Source organism: Felis catus, chromosome B3 (genome assembly GCF_018350175.1).
Source record: "Felis catus isolate Fca126 chromosome B3, F.catus_Fca126_mat1.0, whole genome shotgun sequence".
Taxonomy (NCBI): Eukaryota; Metazoa; Chordata; class Mammalia; order Carnivora; family Felidae; genus Felis; species Felis catus.
Genome location: NC_058373.1, coordinates 100,408,964 through 100,427,115, shown reverse-complemented (window position 1 = coordinate 100,427,115; position 18,152 = coordinate 100,408,964). Strand labels below are relative to the sequence as shown.

General features: G+C 39.9%; 1 protein-coding gene across 6 annotated transcripts in view; it reads left to right on the top strand.

Moving 5' to 3' along the window:
* The first annotated feature begins 1,770 nt into the window (after positions 1-1,770).
* The window catches only part of FERMT2 (FERM domain containing kindlin 2), an 86,169-nt gene continuing 69,787 nt past the window's right edge, over positions 1,771-18,152 (top strand). The window contains exons 1-2 of one of the 6 annotated variants that reach the window (XM_023255692.2): positions 1,771-2,013; positions 2,430-2,595. In XM_023255692.2, coding sequence (XP_023111460.2) covers positions 2,439-2,595 — 157 coding nt within the window. In that variant the 5' untranslated portion in view covers positions 1,771-2,013; positions 2,430-2,438. The remainder of the gene's footprint in view (positions 2,014-2,429; positions 2,596-18,152) is intronic. The other 5 variants (XM_023255693.2, XM_023255695.2, XM_023255694.2 and 2 more) reach the window with 5 other exon arrangements.

Here is an 18,152-nt window from a genome sequence, read left to right as displayed (position 1 = left end):
CTGGATGAAATTTAAGGTAGTGATGGAAAAGTGCTGAATGCAAAGCTTTGGGGTCTTAGAAAATGACGAAGAAAAAAAATCTCCCATGATCTCAACACCCAGACGGCTTCTTAACATCCTGCTGTATTTCCTTCCAGTCTTTTTTCTCTGAATATTTGAGAATAGATAAGCTTGTGATGTTACAGCCACATGTACAGGTTTTTTTTCACCCTAACAAGTAATTCCCTATTTTAGTAACGTTTTCCTGTATATTTTTAACACCATAATTCACCCAAATATTCCTTCCTCTCTGGACATTCGTATTGCTTTCCGAGAGAATTGTCTGGAACCTCCCTCCATGAGTAGAAATAACTGGGAGAGTGGAGACACTACCGACTTGAGGCATCAATTTCTCCATGATGACTAGCTGAAAATACTGTAGTGGTTTTCCCTATTTTTTATGCCAAACCTCTGGCATCTGAATTCCGTTGCTTTCCTTTCTCGCTTTCACGGGTCCCACCCTTTTCTTGAAGCCTCTAACCTCGTTTCCCAATTGCGTTGATGAACAAAAGGGTTATTTGCCTAGTAGGTTCCTCTTCAAAGTAATTGAAAACTGGGGTCTTTTATGGGCCCTGAGATACCTTAGCTGTGTCTTCCTGACCTGAATTTTTCAAGGCACGCGTTTGCCAACAAGGCAGGTTCCTGGATGGATGTTTCTGAATTGAATGCAACAGTAAATTGGGGAACTGGAAGTAGAGTAGGACGCAGGAGGGGACCTTTTTCTATCACTAGTCAGTCTCAACAGGTAAAGTTCTCTAGTTCTTCCCTGAACCTGCTGGCACCGTTCCTGAGCCATTAAAATTCTTTCAAGGTGTGGCCGAGGGTGGGGTAGAAGATGTTTAGCCATCTAAAAGACTGTTACTTCTAAGCTGCGTATAAAGATACAGAAATACAAAAAGCTGGAGCAGCTGGGGAAAGTTTCTGAAAGTACTGCATCCCCCGCGCCCCCCCCAATGACCATCGTAAGGGTATTTGACTCGCTTCTGGCTAGAGTTTGCGAACGGGTTAACAGCGCAAACTCTTGGGAGTCCAGTAGGAGTTGCTGATTGTGCCGGACATTGCTTGCAAAGCAGTTTCTGTGGTTCGCCTCCCTCCGGGTTTTCTCATTCTTTTGTGGGATGTTCATGCAGCTAGCTTAGCCATTTACTTCCTAAAGTTTTCACTTCCCAAACCCCTCTCTCCAGCTCCCGGAGGGTGGCACCTCTTCCCGCCCCGAGACTTCGGGACCGGCTCCAGGCGTGGGGAGGGGGCGGGGGACTTTGTTCCCTCCACACGACCTTGCCCTGGGAATTTCCTGTGGCCGTTTCTCACGGACAAGCCCACTTCTCCCGCTGGACGCACAGACACCCACCGCCACGGGCCCCGGCCAAGCCCGAGGCCCGAGCGCGGAACGCAGCGCACGGCCGCCCACCGCGCCCCCGCGGGAGGCCGCCCGCGCTCCCCTCGCTCCCCCTCCTCAGGTCCCGCCGCCGAGAGCCCGGATGTTGGATTCAATCCCTACTCCCGGTCCTTCATTTCCATAAAAGGGCAGCGGCTCGGCGGGGCTGAGATTGCTGCGCCGCGGGCGCCCCCCGCCTCCCCCGCTCGGCTCCCCCCACCACCGCGCGCGCGCCGCCCCGCCCTCCCCCCGCCCCAGCCCCGGAGTCCGCGCGGCCCCTAGCCCGCGGCGCGGCCGCGGGGGACAGTGGGGGAGGGGGCGAGGCGGTCCGGCCCGCTCGCGACTGCTCGTCCGGGCGGAGGAGGAGGGAGCAGGCGCGCCCAGCCCGAGCCGTCCGACTGAGGGGGCGGGGAGAGAGGGGTGGAGCGCCGGGAGGGAGGCTAGGGGCCGCGACGACAGGACTCCATTAGTCGCTCCAGCCGGGAGGCAGCGCTTCGCCGGCTGACGAGGGGGTCCGGGCGCCGCCGCCCCTCGAGCCGCCGCCCCCCGCGCCTGTTGCCGCGCGAGTCCCGGGCCGGGAGCGCGAGGAGCGCGCGGTGAGAGGGGCCGGGACCCCGGCGGGGACCCGAGGGGGAGAGCGGGCGGGGAGGAGGGACGTGGGGCCGGCGGGCGGCGTCGCCCCGCGCCGCGGCGCGGCCGGCAGTACGGCAGGTGAAGCCCGCCGCGGTCCGCTAGGCGAGGGCCGCTAGGCTGGGGCCGCGCGGGGCGGGCGGGCGGCGCCGAGTCCGGCCGAGGGCCGCCGCCGGGGCGGGAGCGCGGGCGGCCGCCGGGAAGGGCGCGGGGCGCACAATCCCGCCCGCGCTCCCGCCCCGCCGCCGCGCTCCCGAGCTCGTGCGGAAACCCTCGGGGCCTCCGCCTCCTCCCGCTGCGCGGCGGACCCTGCGAATTCGGTGGGACTTGCCTTCCTTTGGGGGAGTGACGCTTACGAGAGCCATTTCCTCCGTGCTCGCAGGAAGGAGCCATGGCTCTGGACGGGATAAGGATGCCAGATGGCTGCTACGCCGATGGGACGTGGGAACTGAGCGTCCATGTGACGGACCTGAACCGCGATGTCACCCTAAGAGTGACCGGGGAAGTGCACATTGGAGGGGTGATGCTCAAGTTGGTGGAAAAACTCGGTGAGTAGCATCCCAGCCGCGGCAAGATAACGACCTCCAGACTGAGGCTGCGGGGAGGGGGAGGCGGCTGGGGGAGGGGTGGATTTTGGAAATCCTGCTTGGAATCCCGCAAACACTTTGCAAAACTCAAAGGTCTTTCAGTGTTTCAGGAAACAGACGTTTTCACCTTTGTATCTTGTTTTACGTCGTTACTGTTTGAAAGTTTCATAATGTAGTGATTCCAGCCTTCCAATTAATAAACTTAATTGCGTAAACAGTTAAAATTGCGAAAACACTCTATTTCTTTGCATTCAGCGACTTCACGTTGAAAGAAATGAGAAAGTGCGCAAGTTTATGTTGAAAGGGGGACGTTAACAGGGCTTGTGGTTATCAATAACTTGTCTTCAGTGTACCTGAATGTTGGCGACATCTGGTATTGAGGATGATGCAGAAATTCTTTGAAGTACAAACTGTACTGGAAAATGTGTAACTTCTGGTGCCAGTATGAAGGTTCTTATAGCTGTGCTACTACGTGATGGAGTGTATTAAAATGTTCCCGTCATCCACTCTTACGAGGGGTGGGGCAGTGTTTGACTATCTGTAGTCCTGCTTTAAATAAGCTATTTCGAGTGTTCAGTTGTATATTAACAAGCTCATAAAAGAATTTTGTGCTTAAAAAACAGGCATAATTAAACTAAGTCGGGACTCAGTATTTGCTTGGGTACAAATGTATATACCACATTGATTTAAAACTGACAAGGTTGAAATACTAGGGTATCCAGTAATATGGACTGTAAGAAAATTCTGCTGTGCATATTTTGCTTGTGATGGAATTTTCAGTTTTAAAAATCAACTGAAATGTTTGTATAGATGATTTTATCACAAGAGAAATGCTCAGAGGTCCGACTTCCTGAGTTTAACATGCCTTTTGTATGTCTTGCAGTTCTGATAAGGTGAGGTGTGGCACTGCCTTTGGGGGGGGGAGGGGGGTCTTTATTTAAACACAGTATTTATTCTTCAAGGCACTCTGGAAAATTAGAGAAGTGGTTATTTATCAGGAAACATATTTCTTAACTCAGGGATTGTTGTATACCTACCCTGTAAATTTAGGGAAATAGTGCCCCAATGGAATTTGAAAAATAAGGCCAAAATTCATTTAAGTGGACGTTCTTTGTATCTCTGCAGGAAGTTTAATTACTGTAGGACCTAAAAGAAGCTCCTTACCAGGTAGACTCTTCCTTAGGACTGTGCATTGTTGGGCTGAGACAGAGCCCAGGAAAGCGAGCCCCCCTGGGTAGTCCTTTGAAAGTGAGATTTTTGCCCTAGTGTTAATCCAATTAACTGTTGGTTAACATTTTCCTATCTGATTGACTGCATCAATCACTGTTTGTAAAATACTTGTGAATCTTTTTTGTCCAGCCCTAGTGTGGGATAATTTAAGGAAGAAAATAACAAATATAATTATTAGTGTTTCCTTTGTTTTCAAAGGAAACAAGCATTTGTGTCAGATTGCTTATATATGATCAATGGACCTTATTAATACACTGGTTTCAATAAGAGATGTTTCTTATTATGAAAAAGGAGCTGTTGAAGGTGACTGAGACAGCTTACAGTTCTTGAAAGCCAGTCTTTTTCTGATGAATAAATAATGACTTCTATATTTATATTGCATTGATTAGAACTGTTTATTGCAGAATCACAGACATAAATAGAGATACAGAGAATAAACTATTTGCAGACAGAACTGATGTTAATATTGACTATAATCTGAATCTTTTCATGTTGATACTTTTTAATTTTTTACGCAGTGAAAGAAGCCCAGCAAAGTAGGAAATGCTGTGTACGTGGAAACCTTTCGTTTTTCTTGAACTGAACCCGTAGTGATCTGTTACATTTTGACTTCCAAATAGAAGTGCTTTTCATCATTATTCTGACTTATCTGTTTGGTAAAAGTAGAGCTAAATGATTTTTTGCTCCTGGTTTTAGGATTAGATTCTTTGAATGGTAAACTATTTTGTTACCTTCTGGTACTGAGAAGAGGAGAAATTCAGTAGGGCAGGATCTAAAATTTACAAACCAGGTTAGTCACATTAAAAAGGAACTTTCTTCAGAGTTGCTTAAAACTGCTGTGGCTTGCCTTTTGAAACATTGTGTCCCTGAAGGTTTTAAAGGGTGGACTGGGTGGACTTGTCAGCAACTACAGTAGATGAAAGCAGCTTGCAGAATCTAGATGATAAGAGGTGGATATGGCACAGGGTCATGAGTTTTGGGATTGCTGAGCAGAGATGGACATTTACCAGAATCCGACTTCTATGGCTTTGGAAGTTATGGTACCATAGAACAGAAGGTATTGCAGCTTTCACCAACATCTTCAGATCCCAGATGCCTGTCTGGTGTTCTTCTTACTCTCATCAGAATTTGTATGAATACCAGAAGCATTAAGTTTTAAGGATTTCTTCCTGTGTAACCAGTGATAACAATTATTTCTATGGATTGATAGATTATATGATGACTCCTCCCTTCAAAATTGTATTAAAATTCTGTATGTGGGGCTCCTGTCTGGTTCAGTCTGAAGAGCGTGTGACTCTTGATCTTGGGGTCGTGGGTTCAAGCCCCATGCTGGGTGTAGAGATTATTTAAATAAATAAATATTTTTAAAAACTAAAATAATAAAAATTTGTATGTATGTGCACATATGGAGTATTTTGAGAAGAGGCTTTTTGTTTTTTTATATTTTTTTAATGTTTATTTATTTTTGGAAGAGAGAGAGAGAGACAAAGCACGAGCAGGTGAGGGGCAGACAGAGAGGGAGACACAGAATTTGAAGCAGGCTCCAGGCTCTGAGCTGTCAGCACAGAGCCCGATGCGGGGCTTGAACTCACGGACCTCAAGATCATGACCTGAGCCGAAGTCAGATGCTTAACGAACTGAGCCACTCAGGCACCCCTAGAAGAGGCTTTTTAACTTTCATTAGATTCTCAAAGAGGTCTGTGATCAGAAACAGATCATGACACAACTCCTGGGTTTGGCCCTTGAAGGTCAGCCTTATTGTGAAGGTATAAATGTTCAGCCCAAACTTAGGCACTTCAATTAAGCAAGCTAAAAAAACTAAATAATGCTTCCTTAGTAGTATCGGCAACATTATTTTATTTACTTATGTATTTAAGTTTATTTATTTTGAGAGAGACTGGGGGAGAGACAGAGAGAATCCCAAACAGGCCCCACATTGTCACTGTAGAGCCTGACATGGGGCTTGAACACATGAACCCCGAGATCACGACCTGAACTAAAACCAAGAGTCGCTGATTAACTGACAGAGCCACCCAGATGCCCCGACGTGGTTGGAATTTTATAAAGAACTTTTGCACTTAAGGTCATTAAACTATGATTTTTTGATGTCTGACTTTGATTCAAAGATCTGAAAAGCTTCTTTAAATCTTAGTGTAAAACTCATGTTATTCTGCACTGACCTTTTAAAAGAAAATAAAGAGTGTATGCTATGAAGAAGCGGGCTTTAGAGAATTATATCCTGATGTCACAGAAAACTTTTTCTATCTATGACTTAGTTTAGGCTGATTTAGAGAAATAATCTCCACAGTGGTCCCCTCAATGTTTATACCTCATTCTGAAAATGAAAAATTGTTATTTTTACCTTATTATTTTTTTAAAATCCAGGTTGAAAGCTTCAAATAGAATTTTAAAAATTTATTGTACTTTTTGTTAAAAATGATTTTCAAACCTGTAGAGTGTTTTTTATTTTAAAGTCAAGAGTTAATAAGGGGTCCCTGATTGGCTCAGTCAGAAGAGCATGTGATTGTTGATCTCAAGGTTGTGAATTTGAGCCCCATGTTGGGTGTAGACATTACTTAAATACAACTTACAAAAACAAAAAAGTAGAGTTAATATAAAGAACATCAGGGATAAGAATTATAAAAATAAGACATCAGAATAAAACGATAAGCTAATTGTATTCAAAACTAAGTTTTGTAAGGAAGAGGCCCAATTTTATGGGATTCCCTTATGTTTCTCTGCAGATCAAGAAATACTAAAACTGTTCTATTCAGTAGTACTCAGCTTAGTATTGAGGATTCTAAATGCCAAAGAGCTGCTTTGTTTCACTGTGTTTCAGCATCACTTTATAAATGTCTTTTCTGAACTTTTTTTTTTCTTTTCTGGATTTCTGTCTACAAGTTTGTGAGTTCACAGGGCTCGAACTCACGAACTGAAAGAGCATGACCTGAGCTGCAGTCAAGATCAAGAGTCCGATGCTTAACCGACTGAGCCACCCAGACACCCCTAGATTGTGATTTCTGAGTTTCTTTTGCTGTGAGTCTATGAGTAGGAAGAATGTAGAATGTGGTTAGATCAGGTTAAAATATAGAGAAAGAAAGTACAAATTGGTGGACTCAGGAATAACTAAAAAGAAATACATGGAGTTGACCTAGAAAGTTTAAGGAATGTTTCTGAATGTAGCCTTTAGAAAGAAGTCCTCCTTGCATTGAAGTGTGTTATGTTCTTGGTGTAAATAATAGTGTACATTTATGTTGGAGTTGCATGTTCAGATAGATTGAAGTTGTGAAGTTAGTACATGTGACAAAAAAATAGATTTTAGTTAAAATAACCTTTGAAAATCTTTTAAAAGTGGTTGTGAATTATGTTATACGTTTACTGTCTCCTAGAAGTACAAAGTAGCTAGTGTTTCCTTCAGAAACTTTAAAAATAAATTTCTTTAGTTGAGCACCAGGTGAAGAGTTGGCTTACATTGTGGGATCTGTTGCACAAGAATCCTTTAAATACTAGGAGTGAAGCTTGGCAAGATGCACAGGGAGAAAGGCATGTGTTAACTGGACAGCTCCATTCTCATACTTGTGCTTAGTGCTCCTTGGGGAAGGCATGTTTGTTAGTGAAATGGTGTCTATGCTATTGAAATCCACAGTGTTTTTCCCTGAGGGCTTATGGTTGAATTCATGGAAATAAAATAATGTACATGGTGCAACTTCACTGCATTTATTGTGAAATATATTAAGATTACAAAAAATTGTTAAAAAAGTCTTTTGGAATGGGATGGGAGAAACACTCAATGGTAAAATCATATATATTGAAATGGATTGAATTTTAGCAAAGTATGTACTATCTGACAGCATGTCTACTCTTTTTGGAATACTGTTAATGATCCATAAGAATTGGACATTGGATTTTATCTGTTTTTAGCAGATGTTAGGCTTCTTAAGATTAAGGACAGTATGTAAATTTTACTAAAAGTTGCCATAGCATTAAAAAAGTATGAGCTGTTCCTCAGAAATAGTATGTGTTGTTTGCTGCCATGTTTTGTACCCTGTTGTTTTTAAATGAACCAAATCTGTTTGATTCAACTACAGTTAACTTACAGAGGCACTAAAAATAATGTGTCTTTTTAAATTCAGTTTCTTAACAAAAGATCTCATTGGAGATGACTAATAGCTATTTAAGAAAACTTAGAGAATATTAATGTTTTACTTTTTATCTTCTACACCTTTTGAAATTTCAATCTTATAAATTCAGTAGTAATAACTGAGTACGGTATAATCTTCACCTAGGTCACTGGTTAGCATCTTGCCATTTGATCTCTCTATACACACATACATTTTTTTGAATCACTTTCAGTAAGTTGCAGATATCATAACCCTTCATTCCTGAATATTTAAAATATGTATCACCTAAGAACAAGGACTTTCTCTACGTATTATGTTACAGTTATCGAATTCAGGGAATTAAACATTGATTCAGTCGTATTGTCTAATACGCATCTCTATTCAAATTTGCCGCTTGTTCCAGTAATGGCCTTTGGTTTTTTCCATCCAGGATTTCATTCCACGTTTAGTAGTCACTAAACTGTTCTTTACTCACTCTGCTTTAATAATACATTGTGGCTATCAGGTGTTGCTAGTATTACTAGACATTGTTAGGCATAGCTTTCCCATAATGTTGGCTGTCTTCAGGCTGTAGTAGATGCTAATGGATACCAGAGTAATAAAAAACAGCATTTTGGGGGCGCCTGTGTGGCTCAGTCGGTTAGGCGGCCGACTTCGGCTCAGGTCATGATCTCGCGGTCCGTGAGTTTGAGCCCTGCATCGGCTCTGTGCTGACAGCTGAGCCTGGAGCCTGTTTCAGATTCTGTGTCTCCCTCTCTCTGCCCCTCCCCCATTCATGCTCTGTCTCTCTCTGTCTCAAAAATAAATAAACGTTAAAAAAAAAAATTAAAAAAAACAACAGCATTCTGGCCCTGCCACTTAACCTGGTGTGTGTGATTTTTGAACAACGAATCTGACCTTCCAAGGGGGTTTTTGATGTCTACAAAATGGAAATTAAAAAAACAAAAAACAAAAAAACAAAGCACTTTCTTATAGGCCTTGGTGAGAATTAAAAGAGATAATATGTGCGAAAATGCGTTTATACACTATTAGTGTTATACAAATGAGAGGGGCTGTTTTCTTTGGCATTGAGAGCCCCTGAATATACAGAATGGGGCGGGGGGGGGGGGAGTGGGGGGAGGAAGGGAACTGCTTTTAACAGGAGTTAAATGTAATCTGGACTATTTAATAGGTTACAGCTTTGAAAACAGAGACTTGTACTCAGAGTTTAGTTTGGGGCTGCTTTGTGTTCTCACCCCCTAAACGAGAAAAATAGCTATCATTCCAGACACACACCTACCTCTTTCAAATGTAATAAAAGATATTTAACTGCTGTTTTCTTAAGATTTCTGAAGTCAAATGGACCAATAAGTGGATGATGGTATTACAGAGATTTGAAAAATCTATAACCATGAGGTCTTCAGTAGTAAATTAATTCTTTTTATAAGAGCAATGTTTTTTATTCAGTTATAACAAAGGAATGATATAAAATTGTTTCTTGGCACATGAAAGCATTCAGCCCGTTTAGAAACTAATGAAATTGATTTTGGAAAAAAGTGAATGCATGCGGTATTTTTATTTAAATAATTATTTTACTGAAATAAAACCCAATAATGCTAATGCTATGGTATGTTACAAAATGGTATATATGTCCTGTGTGAGTTAAGCGAATATTCTAAAGGAATATTTTTAAATGATTTTTTAAAATGGAGGTATGATGTTCTACACTGGGTTTGTGGTTACAAATTCATATCCATTATAATTCATTTGTAACGAATTATTTGCATAATTGCATTTATATTAGTTTTTTGTTGATGTTTATGTTACCGAGGTACAATTTACATTACCTTAACATTCATCCTTTGTACAATGTGCTGAGCTTTAACAAATTATGTAGTCATGTAAAACTACTGTAGTCAAGATACAGGATTTATCTAGCACTCCAAGAAGTTTCCTTGTATCCTTTACAATCAGTCCATCCCCTTAACCCCAACTCCTGAAAACCCCTGATAGTTTGCCTTTACTAGAATGTCCTATAAATGGAGCCACAGAGCATGTAGCTTTGAGTCTGGTTTCTGTCACTTAGCATAATATAAAATTTTTCTAAGTAAAAATTTTTTTTAGCATAGTACATTTAGATTCATCTATGTGTCATGAGTGTAAAAGCAGTTTTTTCTATTTCTGTGTAGTTTATTGTAGGGATGTTTACCAAGTTTATCCATTCACCAGCTGAAGGGCATTTGTATTATTTCCAGTTTGGAGAGATTATGAATAGGGCTGCTGTAAACATTAGCATGAACATATATTTTCATTTCTCTTGGATAACTACTGAGGAGTGGGATTGCTGGGTAGTATGCTAAGCATATACTTAAATTTATAAGAAACTGCCATCTTTTTGAAAGTGACCACATTATTTTGCATGCCTGTCAGTATTGTATGAGAACTGGAAGAAAACAGTTTGAGAGTTCAATTGCTCTGAGTCTTTCCCCAGCACTGGTGTTGTCAGGTCTTTTGTTTATATTTTTCTTAATTTTAGTCAGTCTAATAAGTATGTAGGGGTATCTCTATGATTTTAAATCACATTTCTTTAACGATGGGGAGCTTTTCACATGCGTTTATGCCATCTGTATATCTTTTTAGTGAAATGTCTTCATACCTTTTGCCTGTTTTTAAAAAAATTATGTTGTTATTGAGTTTTATGAGTTCTTTATGTATTTTAGATACAAGTCCTTATTCAGATATGTGTTTTGCAGTATTTCCTCCCAGTCTACCAGTAGTCATTTCATTTTCTTAACAGTATCTTTCAAGGAGCAGAAGTTCTTAATTTTGATGAAGTCCATTTTATCAATTTTTTTCTTCTCTGGGTTGAGCCTTTTAAAGTTGTCATATGTAAGAAATCTGCCTAACCTGTGGTGTCCAATGGAAACCAATTTGTTACTAATCTACTAGAAAACTTAGTTTTAGTCACAAATACTATCATGAAGCATCTTTGAATAATCAAAGAAAAGCTTCAGAATTTAATGTTCTAGGAATGTTACAGAGGAATTAAGTCTGGGTTCTAATCTTTAATCCCACCACTTAATAGCTGTGTGATTTTTTTTTTTTAAATCAGAGTTTTCAATGTTTCAGAATCTTAATTTCCTTATCTATACAGTATAGGTAAACACAGAATAAGCCTTCATTTAAATTTGTTTCCTTCTCTTTGTAATTTTATTAGAGTTCTTTGATCATTGTTTTTCAAATGTGGTAACTCCTTCAACTAGATGATACACCATTCTAAAATAATCCTGTTGTGGATAAAAGGATCCTTATTCAGGGGTGCCTGGGTGGCTCAGGCGTCTGATTTTGGCTCAGGTCATGATCTCAAGGTTTGTGAGTTCAAGCCCCACATCAGGCTCTCTGCTGAAGCTCAGAGCCTAGATACAGCCTGCTTTGGATTCTGTGTCTCCCTCTCTCTCTGCTCCTCCCCAGCTCATGTCTGTGTCTCAGAAATAAATAAACATTAAAAATAAAATCTTTAAAAAAAAAAAAAAAAAGGATCCTTATTCAAATCCTGGTCCACTCTCCTTCACTGAGAATATTATACTATTTATTCATAGTGACTTACCTAGAGTTACCTGGAAAAATGTTTTGAAATTTTTATCTTGTATTTTTTCCTCAGTTTCAATAATTCTGCTCTTAAGTGAATTATTCTGTATAAGAGAAGAAGATAAGTAGTAAATGATTAAAATGTGAGGTTACATTTGGATTTTCTTTCATGATTCATGTTTTTGGACTTGATTATCTACTATCTAATTGTATGAGGACCAGCCACCTTCAGTGTTTCCTTGGGCAACTTTATATAATTCCAAAATTAGGAAGCTGATCATATCTAGCTCAGAGGAGATGAAATCTGTTTTATAATCTGTAGTGAATCTTTTCTCAAGTATTTAGCTATCTTAGTTTTTATATTATGCTGTAACTAAAAACTATATCAAGTATTTCAAAGATGGTAATTTCAAAGCAAGTGTAATGATGATTTAGATATCTTTTTCTTTTTAATTTTTTTTTTTTCAACGTTTATTTATTTTTGGGACAGAGACAGAGCATGAACGGGGGAGGGGCAGAGAGAGAGGGAGACACAGAATCGGAAACAGGCTCCAGGCTCTGAGCCATCAGCCCAGAGCCCGACGCGGGGCTCGAACTCACGGACCGCGAGATCGTGACCTGGCTGAAGTCGGACACTCAACCGACTGCGCCACCCAGGCGCCCCGCCTTTTTAATTTTTTTTTAATGTTTATTTTTGGGAGAGAGAAACACAGAGTGCGAGCAGGGAGGGTCAGAGAGAGGGAGACACAGAACCTGAAGCAGGCTCCAGGCTCTGAGTTGTCAGCCCAGAGCCCAACCGTGGGGCTCAAGGCCCACGAACAGTGAGATGGGATCTGAGCTGAAGTCAGACGCTCAACCGAGTGAGCCACCCAGGCGCCCCTAGATATCTTTTTCTTAATGGAACACTCAGGTTTATGAATAAAACACCAACAAAGTGCCAGCTTTATTGATGATAGATGAAGATGTCTATTGGATAAGTGCTTCCCAGCTTAATATTCTTTAATGTAGTTGTGGAATTTCCTAATCTTTGAATTTAGAAATAACTTGGAAAAAGAGCAAATGATTGCTGTTATCAATTTACAGTTTTATGCAAGGTGTTGAGTTCTGTTGCTGTGATAGAATGCTCTTGTTATGGAGCATAGATTGGGGTGTGGGGACAGCCTGCTGCTGTGATGGTCCTGACTTTACTATATTCTAGCTGTACAACCTTGTGCTGTGTGACCTGTCTGTGCCTCTGGCTACTCAGCTGTAAAATGGAGTGAATAGTAACTTTATTATAGGATTATTAAAGGATTAAGTTAGTTAATGAATATGAAGTGTTTCAGAATAGACTTTGTAAATGCAGTGATGATAATAATGATGATTGTAGTCCAAGCTCTTTTAGTGGTATGTAAATTTTTCCCTTTTACTGAACTAGATAAATAATGATATTTTATAAATGATTGAGAATATGTCTTTTATAAAGGTAAGCCAAATAATACTTGTTCTCTACCATATTAAGAATTTATTTATTTATTTATTTAATGTTTATTTTTGAGAGAGACACAGAGCACAAGCAGGGGAGGGCCAGAGAGGGAGACACAGAATCTGAAGCAGGCTCCAGGCCCTGAGCTGTCAGCACAGTGCCTAACGAAGGGCTTAAACCCACATACCGCAAGATTATGACCTGAGCTGAGGTTGGTCACTCACTGACTGAGCCCACCCAGGCGCCCCAGGAATGTATTTTAACTTTATTGTGCTACCTTGCATCACTGTTGGTAGTATTATAAAGAAAATATGACAAGAATGTTTTAGAAGCAGATTTTATGCACCAGTGTATGCAAAATTATAGATAAATTATGCTGAACTGGAAGGTATTTACAATAAATTTAAATTCTGGTTTAGGCAAATGCTTTCATTAAAGGTAAACTTTGTTAGTTTAAGAACTTAGTCTAAAACATGACTACTTATATGTGACCTTGGCATGTTATTTAACTTCTGATTATTTAATCTTACTTAACCTTAGTTTACTTACCTGTTTCTTGGAGTTAGTATAAGAACTAAGGATGGTATTAAAAGGATTCACAGAATCCCTGGTAATTAGTAAGAGCTCAATAAAATGTTATCACCAGTTATATTTTAAATGCTATGTAAACCTAAAACGTAAACTTGAATTGTAGATTGAAGTAGTCTGTCTACTTTGTTTTCACTGTATTTATGTGGTATTTGACCAGAAACACCTTATTTTCTTGCTCTTGTGAATTTTGTTGAATGATTCTGAACTTTCTGAGTACGTTACCTGAAGCCAGATTGCCTAGGTTTGAATACTGGTTTCACTGTCTATCAGCTTTGTGACCTTGGGCCAAGTTATTTAACAGTGCTGTGTCTTGATTTCCTTACAAGTAAAATGGGGGTAATTATATACTTTCTTATAGGTTTCTTGTGAGGATTAAATGAATATATATGTGTAAAGTTCATAGAACGGTTCTTGGGAACCTGGTAAGTACTAGTTTGTAATAATTGTTATTTTATTGAGGATCCTGACGGACCTTTGGAATATCTCACTATTAAGTATCTTACCTTATGGGTTTAAGGAATAAATAAATGCCTTAAAGATCTTAGGGAACGAAAGACTTTAGAGTGAGATGGGACATTTGTGTATAAACGTTCCTGCATGAATATACTTATGTACACTCACACTATTTTTGATAGGTTATAACAGTATATAGCAGGAGACTTTGTGGGGATAGAAGAGGTACATAAACTTGACCTCATCAGTAGTAGCAGCAGCAAACGTTTATGGAGGGCCAAGCATTATATTCGGTAATGGGGCATAGTCCCTGCTTAAAATGTGAGCAGCTTTCTAGTACCAAAATGAAAACAGAAGATTGCTTTGACAGTCTGGTTGTGAAATGCCAAAAAAGTAGTACAGGAAGATGATGGAGATTTAGAAGGATGAGCAATGACTGGTCTTATTTGAAGGGGGCCAGAGTGAAAAATTAGTTAGGAAGGAAGAAAGGCATTCCAGATTGTGACTGCACTATTTATGGTGTATTGAATAATAGCTTGGAGAAGTAGGAGATAAGATTATAGAGAGGACATCTGAAAGTTCGGTAAGAAGATGATACTCTTTCCTATTATTCCTTCACTCACCCACTTAAATATTTTAAATGAGAACCTACTGAATGCTAGACATTGTACTACAAATGGGAGAGACAGGAAGTGAACAAAATTAACTCATTCTTTATTTTCACTCATTTTGTAGTCGTAGGGGCAAGACAATCTTTAAGTAATTGCTATAATTTGATGAGTGTTGATAATTGAAATAGTTATGGGAGTATCTACTTGGTTACCTGACCTCTGGTATATAGGGAAGGATTTTCGGAGGCAATTACTTTTAAGTTGAAGGTGGAGTGGGAATTAGCCAGAAGAATGGCAGAGGATGTTAGCATAAGGGCATGGGTTGGAGGAAGAACAGGTTGGGAGAAGATGAGAAGTACCAGCATGAGAGGTGAAGTGAGAGAGGGTGGCCATTTGAGGAACTGAAAGAAGTCTATTGATGAGGGAAGAGCAGTCCTGGGGAACTAGTGGCTTGACAGGCATAAGAAATAAGTGCTTAAAGTGCTTTATAAACCAGGCTTAAAAGATTTAGTGTTATATATACTAAGAGCTGTGAGATACCAGTAAAGACTTTAAACAGGGAGAGACCTCAGATTTTTTCCAATTTGAAGCTCATTCAAGTATGAATGTCAGTAACATAAGATGTAAGCAGTAAAGACCTCTTGGATTCCAAGAAATATTTATTTCAGTAGTCTAGACTCCTGTATGAGGATTTGTTAGTATTTTCTGAGATAAATTTAAAATGTCAAAGCCAATAAAATATTCTCACTAAATTACTTCTTTTTTGAACTGTAGAATGGTTAGCACCTTTGATCACCTTTAAAAGACAAATATAGTTAGTACATTTGTGAGTCAAATACTAACTGGTAAATTCAACCCTGATGTTACTGTCTTAGAATTTGTCAGATGTTGATAATTCATGAACTCCCCAGTCCAGTCTTCTAGGAATTAAGCCAAGTTGAACCAAATTAGTAGTAAGCCTTTAGGATTGGATAGAAAGTTACCCACCCACTGGAAATGAATAATTGGCATACTTTCCTCTATTTGTGGGCACTGTGTAGTTGCACGCACGGTTTATGTGATCTGATAAAGCTTCTCAACTACTTTGGGTTAGTATATTTTGTAGTATTAAGTAACAAATTGAAATTGATAGACATTATTTTGAGTTGCTGAATAACTTCAAAAGGCAATTTGTAAGCTTAGTTGATTCTGTTTTCTTTTGATGACCCAATTCCTAAATTTTCAGTCAGTGAGTTATATCAAAGAAATACCAATTTGTGACTTTTTAGTTTCTAAGTGTGTTCTGTAATTGATCAATCCATCCACTTTAGTCAGTCTTTGAAGCTTTATTGTAAAAATAATCATTTTTTAAATTTAAAGTTGGATAGGGTACTTTATTTTTTAATTCATATTTTAAAAATGCCTATTTATTTTGAGTGCGTACGAGCAGGGGAGGGGCACAGAGAGAGAGGAGAGAGAATCCTACACAGGCTCCATGCTGCCAGCACAGACCCCTATGTGGGGCTCTATCTTACAGACTGTGAGATCGTGACCTGAGCTGAAGTCAAGAGTCAGACTTTTCACCAACTTAGCTACCCACATGCGCCTTGAATGGGGTACCTTAACTGAAATATTGGCAGTTGGGGGTGCTGAGTGACCCAGTCGGTGAAGCATCTGTTGATTTTAGCTCAGGTCTTGATCTCAGGGTTGTGTGCTCAAGCCCCATGTTGGGCATGAAGCCTACTTAAAAAAAAAAAAAAGGAGTATGTTGGCAATTTAAATGATGTGTAAACTTTGAAGCAGTTTACAGCATCTGCTAACAGATTAAAACCATTTTAAAAAGAAAATGACATACCAGATAGATTTTTGGAAACTATCAGTGCTTTGTATACTTTCAGAATACACATTTCAGTTATCAGGGTATAGGTCAGTAGCACCAGCCATCCAACAACAGGGTTCCCATTTTAGTTACCACCATACTTTAAGAATGAATAATTGCTTGAAGTAAGAACTCCTTGTTCTTCATTATGTAAATAACAGGTGTGCATTGTGACCCAGTGACGCTCATGTCACTTATTTCAGAGTCTGCCCATGGTTGGTCACTGTATATTTGTTACACAGTTCATGCATAGTCACAGTGTGTAGCAGTGTTGCCTTTTTGTCTTCCACTAATAAACTCACGACATATTTTACAAAAATGGATCATTGACAGTGGGAATTGTACAGCAAAGAAACAAAGAGTGATAATACTGGGAGTGAAATTGGAATCACACATGGATGGGGAAATTGTAGAAGAAATAGCTCACCATGGACTGTGGATGCTGTCACCATTGAGAGACCTGACATGCAGCCAAAGGGATTTAGTGAAGGCAGATAAGTTGACATAAATGAGGAAGGTGGTATGACAAGAAGGATGAAAATGTCTCAAAGTGACACAAGCAAAAAAAATTGTTATGGAAGGAACTCTCAGAGATATTTCATGACATTGAAAGTGCAAAGGATAGAATGTTGGAAGTTGACCCAAACTTAGAAGGAGTACAACGATTCGCCAAGGCATAGGTGGGCACTGTTTAAACAACTCTTGATAAATTTTTGCAAAGAAATGTAGCAGTTCTCAATGTTTCTAATCGTTTAAATTACACTGCACTTAATACCAGTTTTTCTATTTTTTCATTTTCCTATTTCACCTAAAACTGACAGAGTTTTTAATCTTTGACAAAAACTTTTGTCATGGAGTAATAACAATTTTCCACATTAAGGTTTTTTAACATGTTGCCTCTATATTACATTTATTTATTTGTTTGTTTGTTTGTTTAAAGTGTATTTTGAGAGAGAGAGACAGAGAGAGCGAGCTGGGAAGGGGCAGAGAGAGAGGGAGAGAATGAGAACCCCAAGCAGGCTCCATGCTGCTAGCATGGAGTCCGATGTGGGCTTGAATTCACAAACCATGAGACCATGACCCAAGCTGCAACCAACAGTCAGATGCCAACTGAACCACTTCGGCACCCCTGTTACACATGTTTATTGGTTTAATTCTGGGTGCCATACCCTGGGTTCAGTCTTTGAGATACAAGATGAATAAGCTCAAAGACCCTCAATTGAAGTTGTTTATTTAAAATATAATGAAGTGTAATGTCTTATTCAGAGTGCTAACATGTACCTTAACTGTTTTGACAGGAGGGTCAGTGAAGACTCAGTTGGTAATATTTGAGCTGATTCTATTGTAGGACTTTATCACCTTCTGAGTGGGCAAAGAAAAAAGTATCCAGGCAAGGAGCTCTGAAACACCTAGTTATGCCACAGACTTGGCCAAGGCAGGAGTTGTAGCTGGGGATAGCTAGAGGGATGTGGGGCACAGATGGTTAAGATTTGTGTAACCTATTAAGATCCTATAAAACACTAGCAAGAGAGGAACTTGGAAAGTTAAGTAGAGAAGTAAAATTACCAAATTTACATTTTTTATTTTTTTTAAATTTTGTAATGTTTATTTTATTTTTGAGA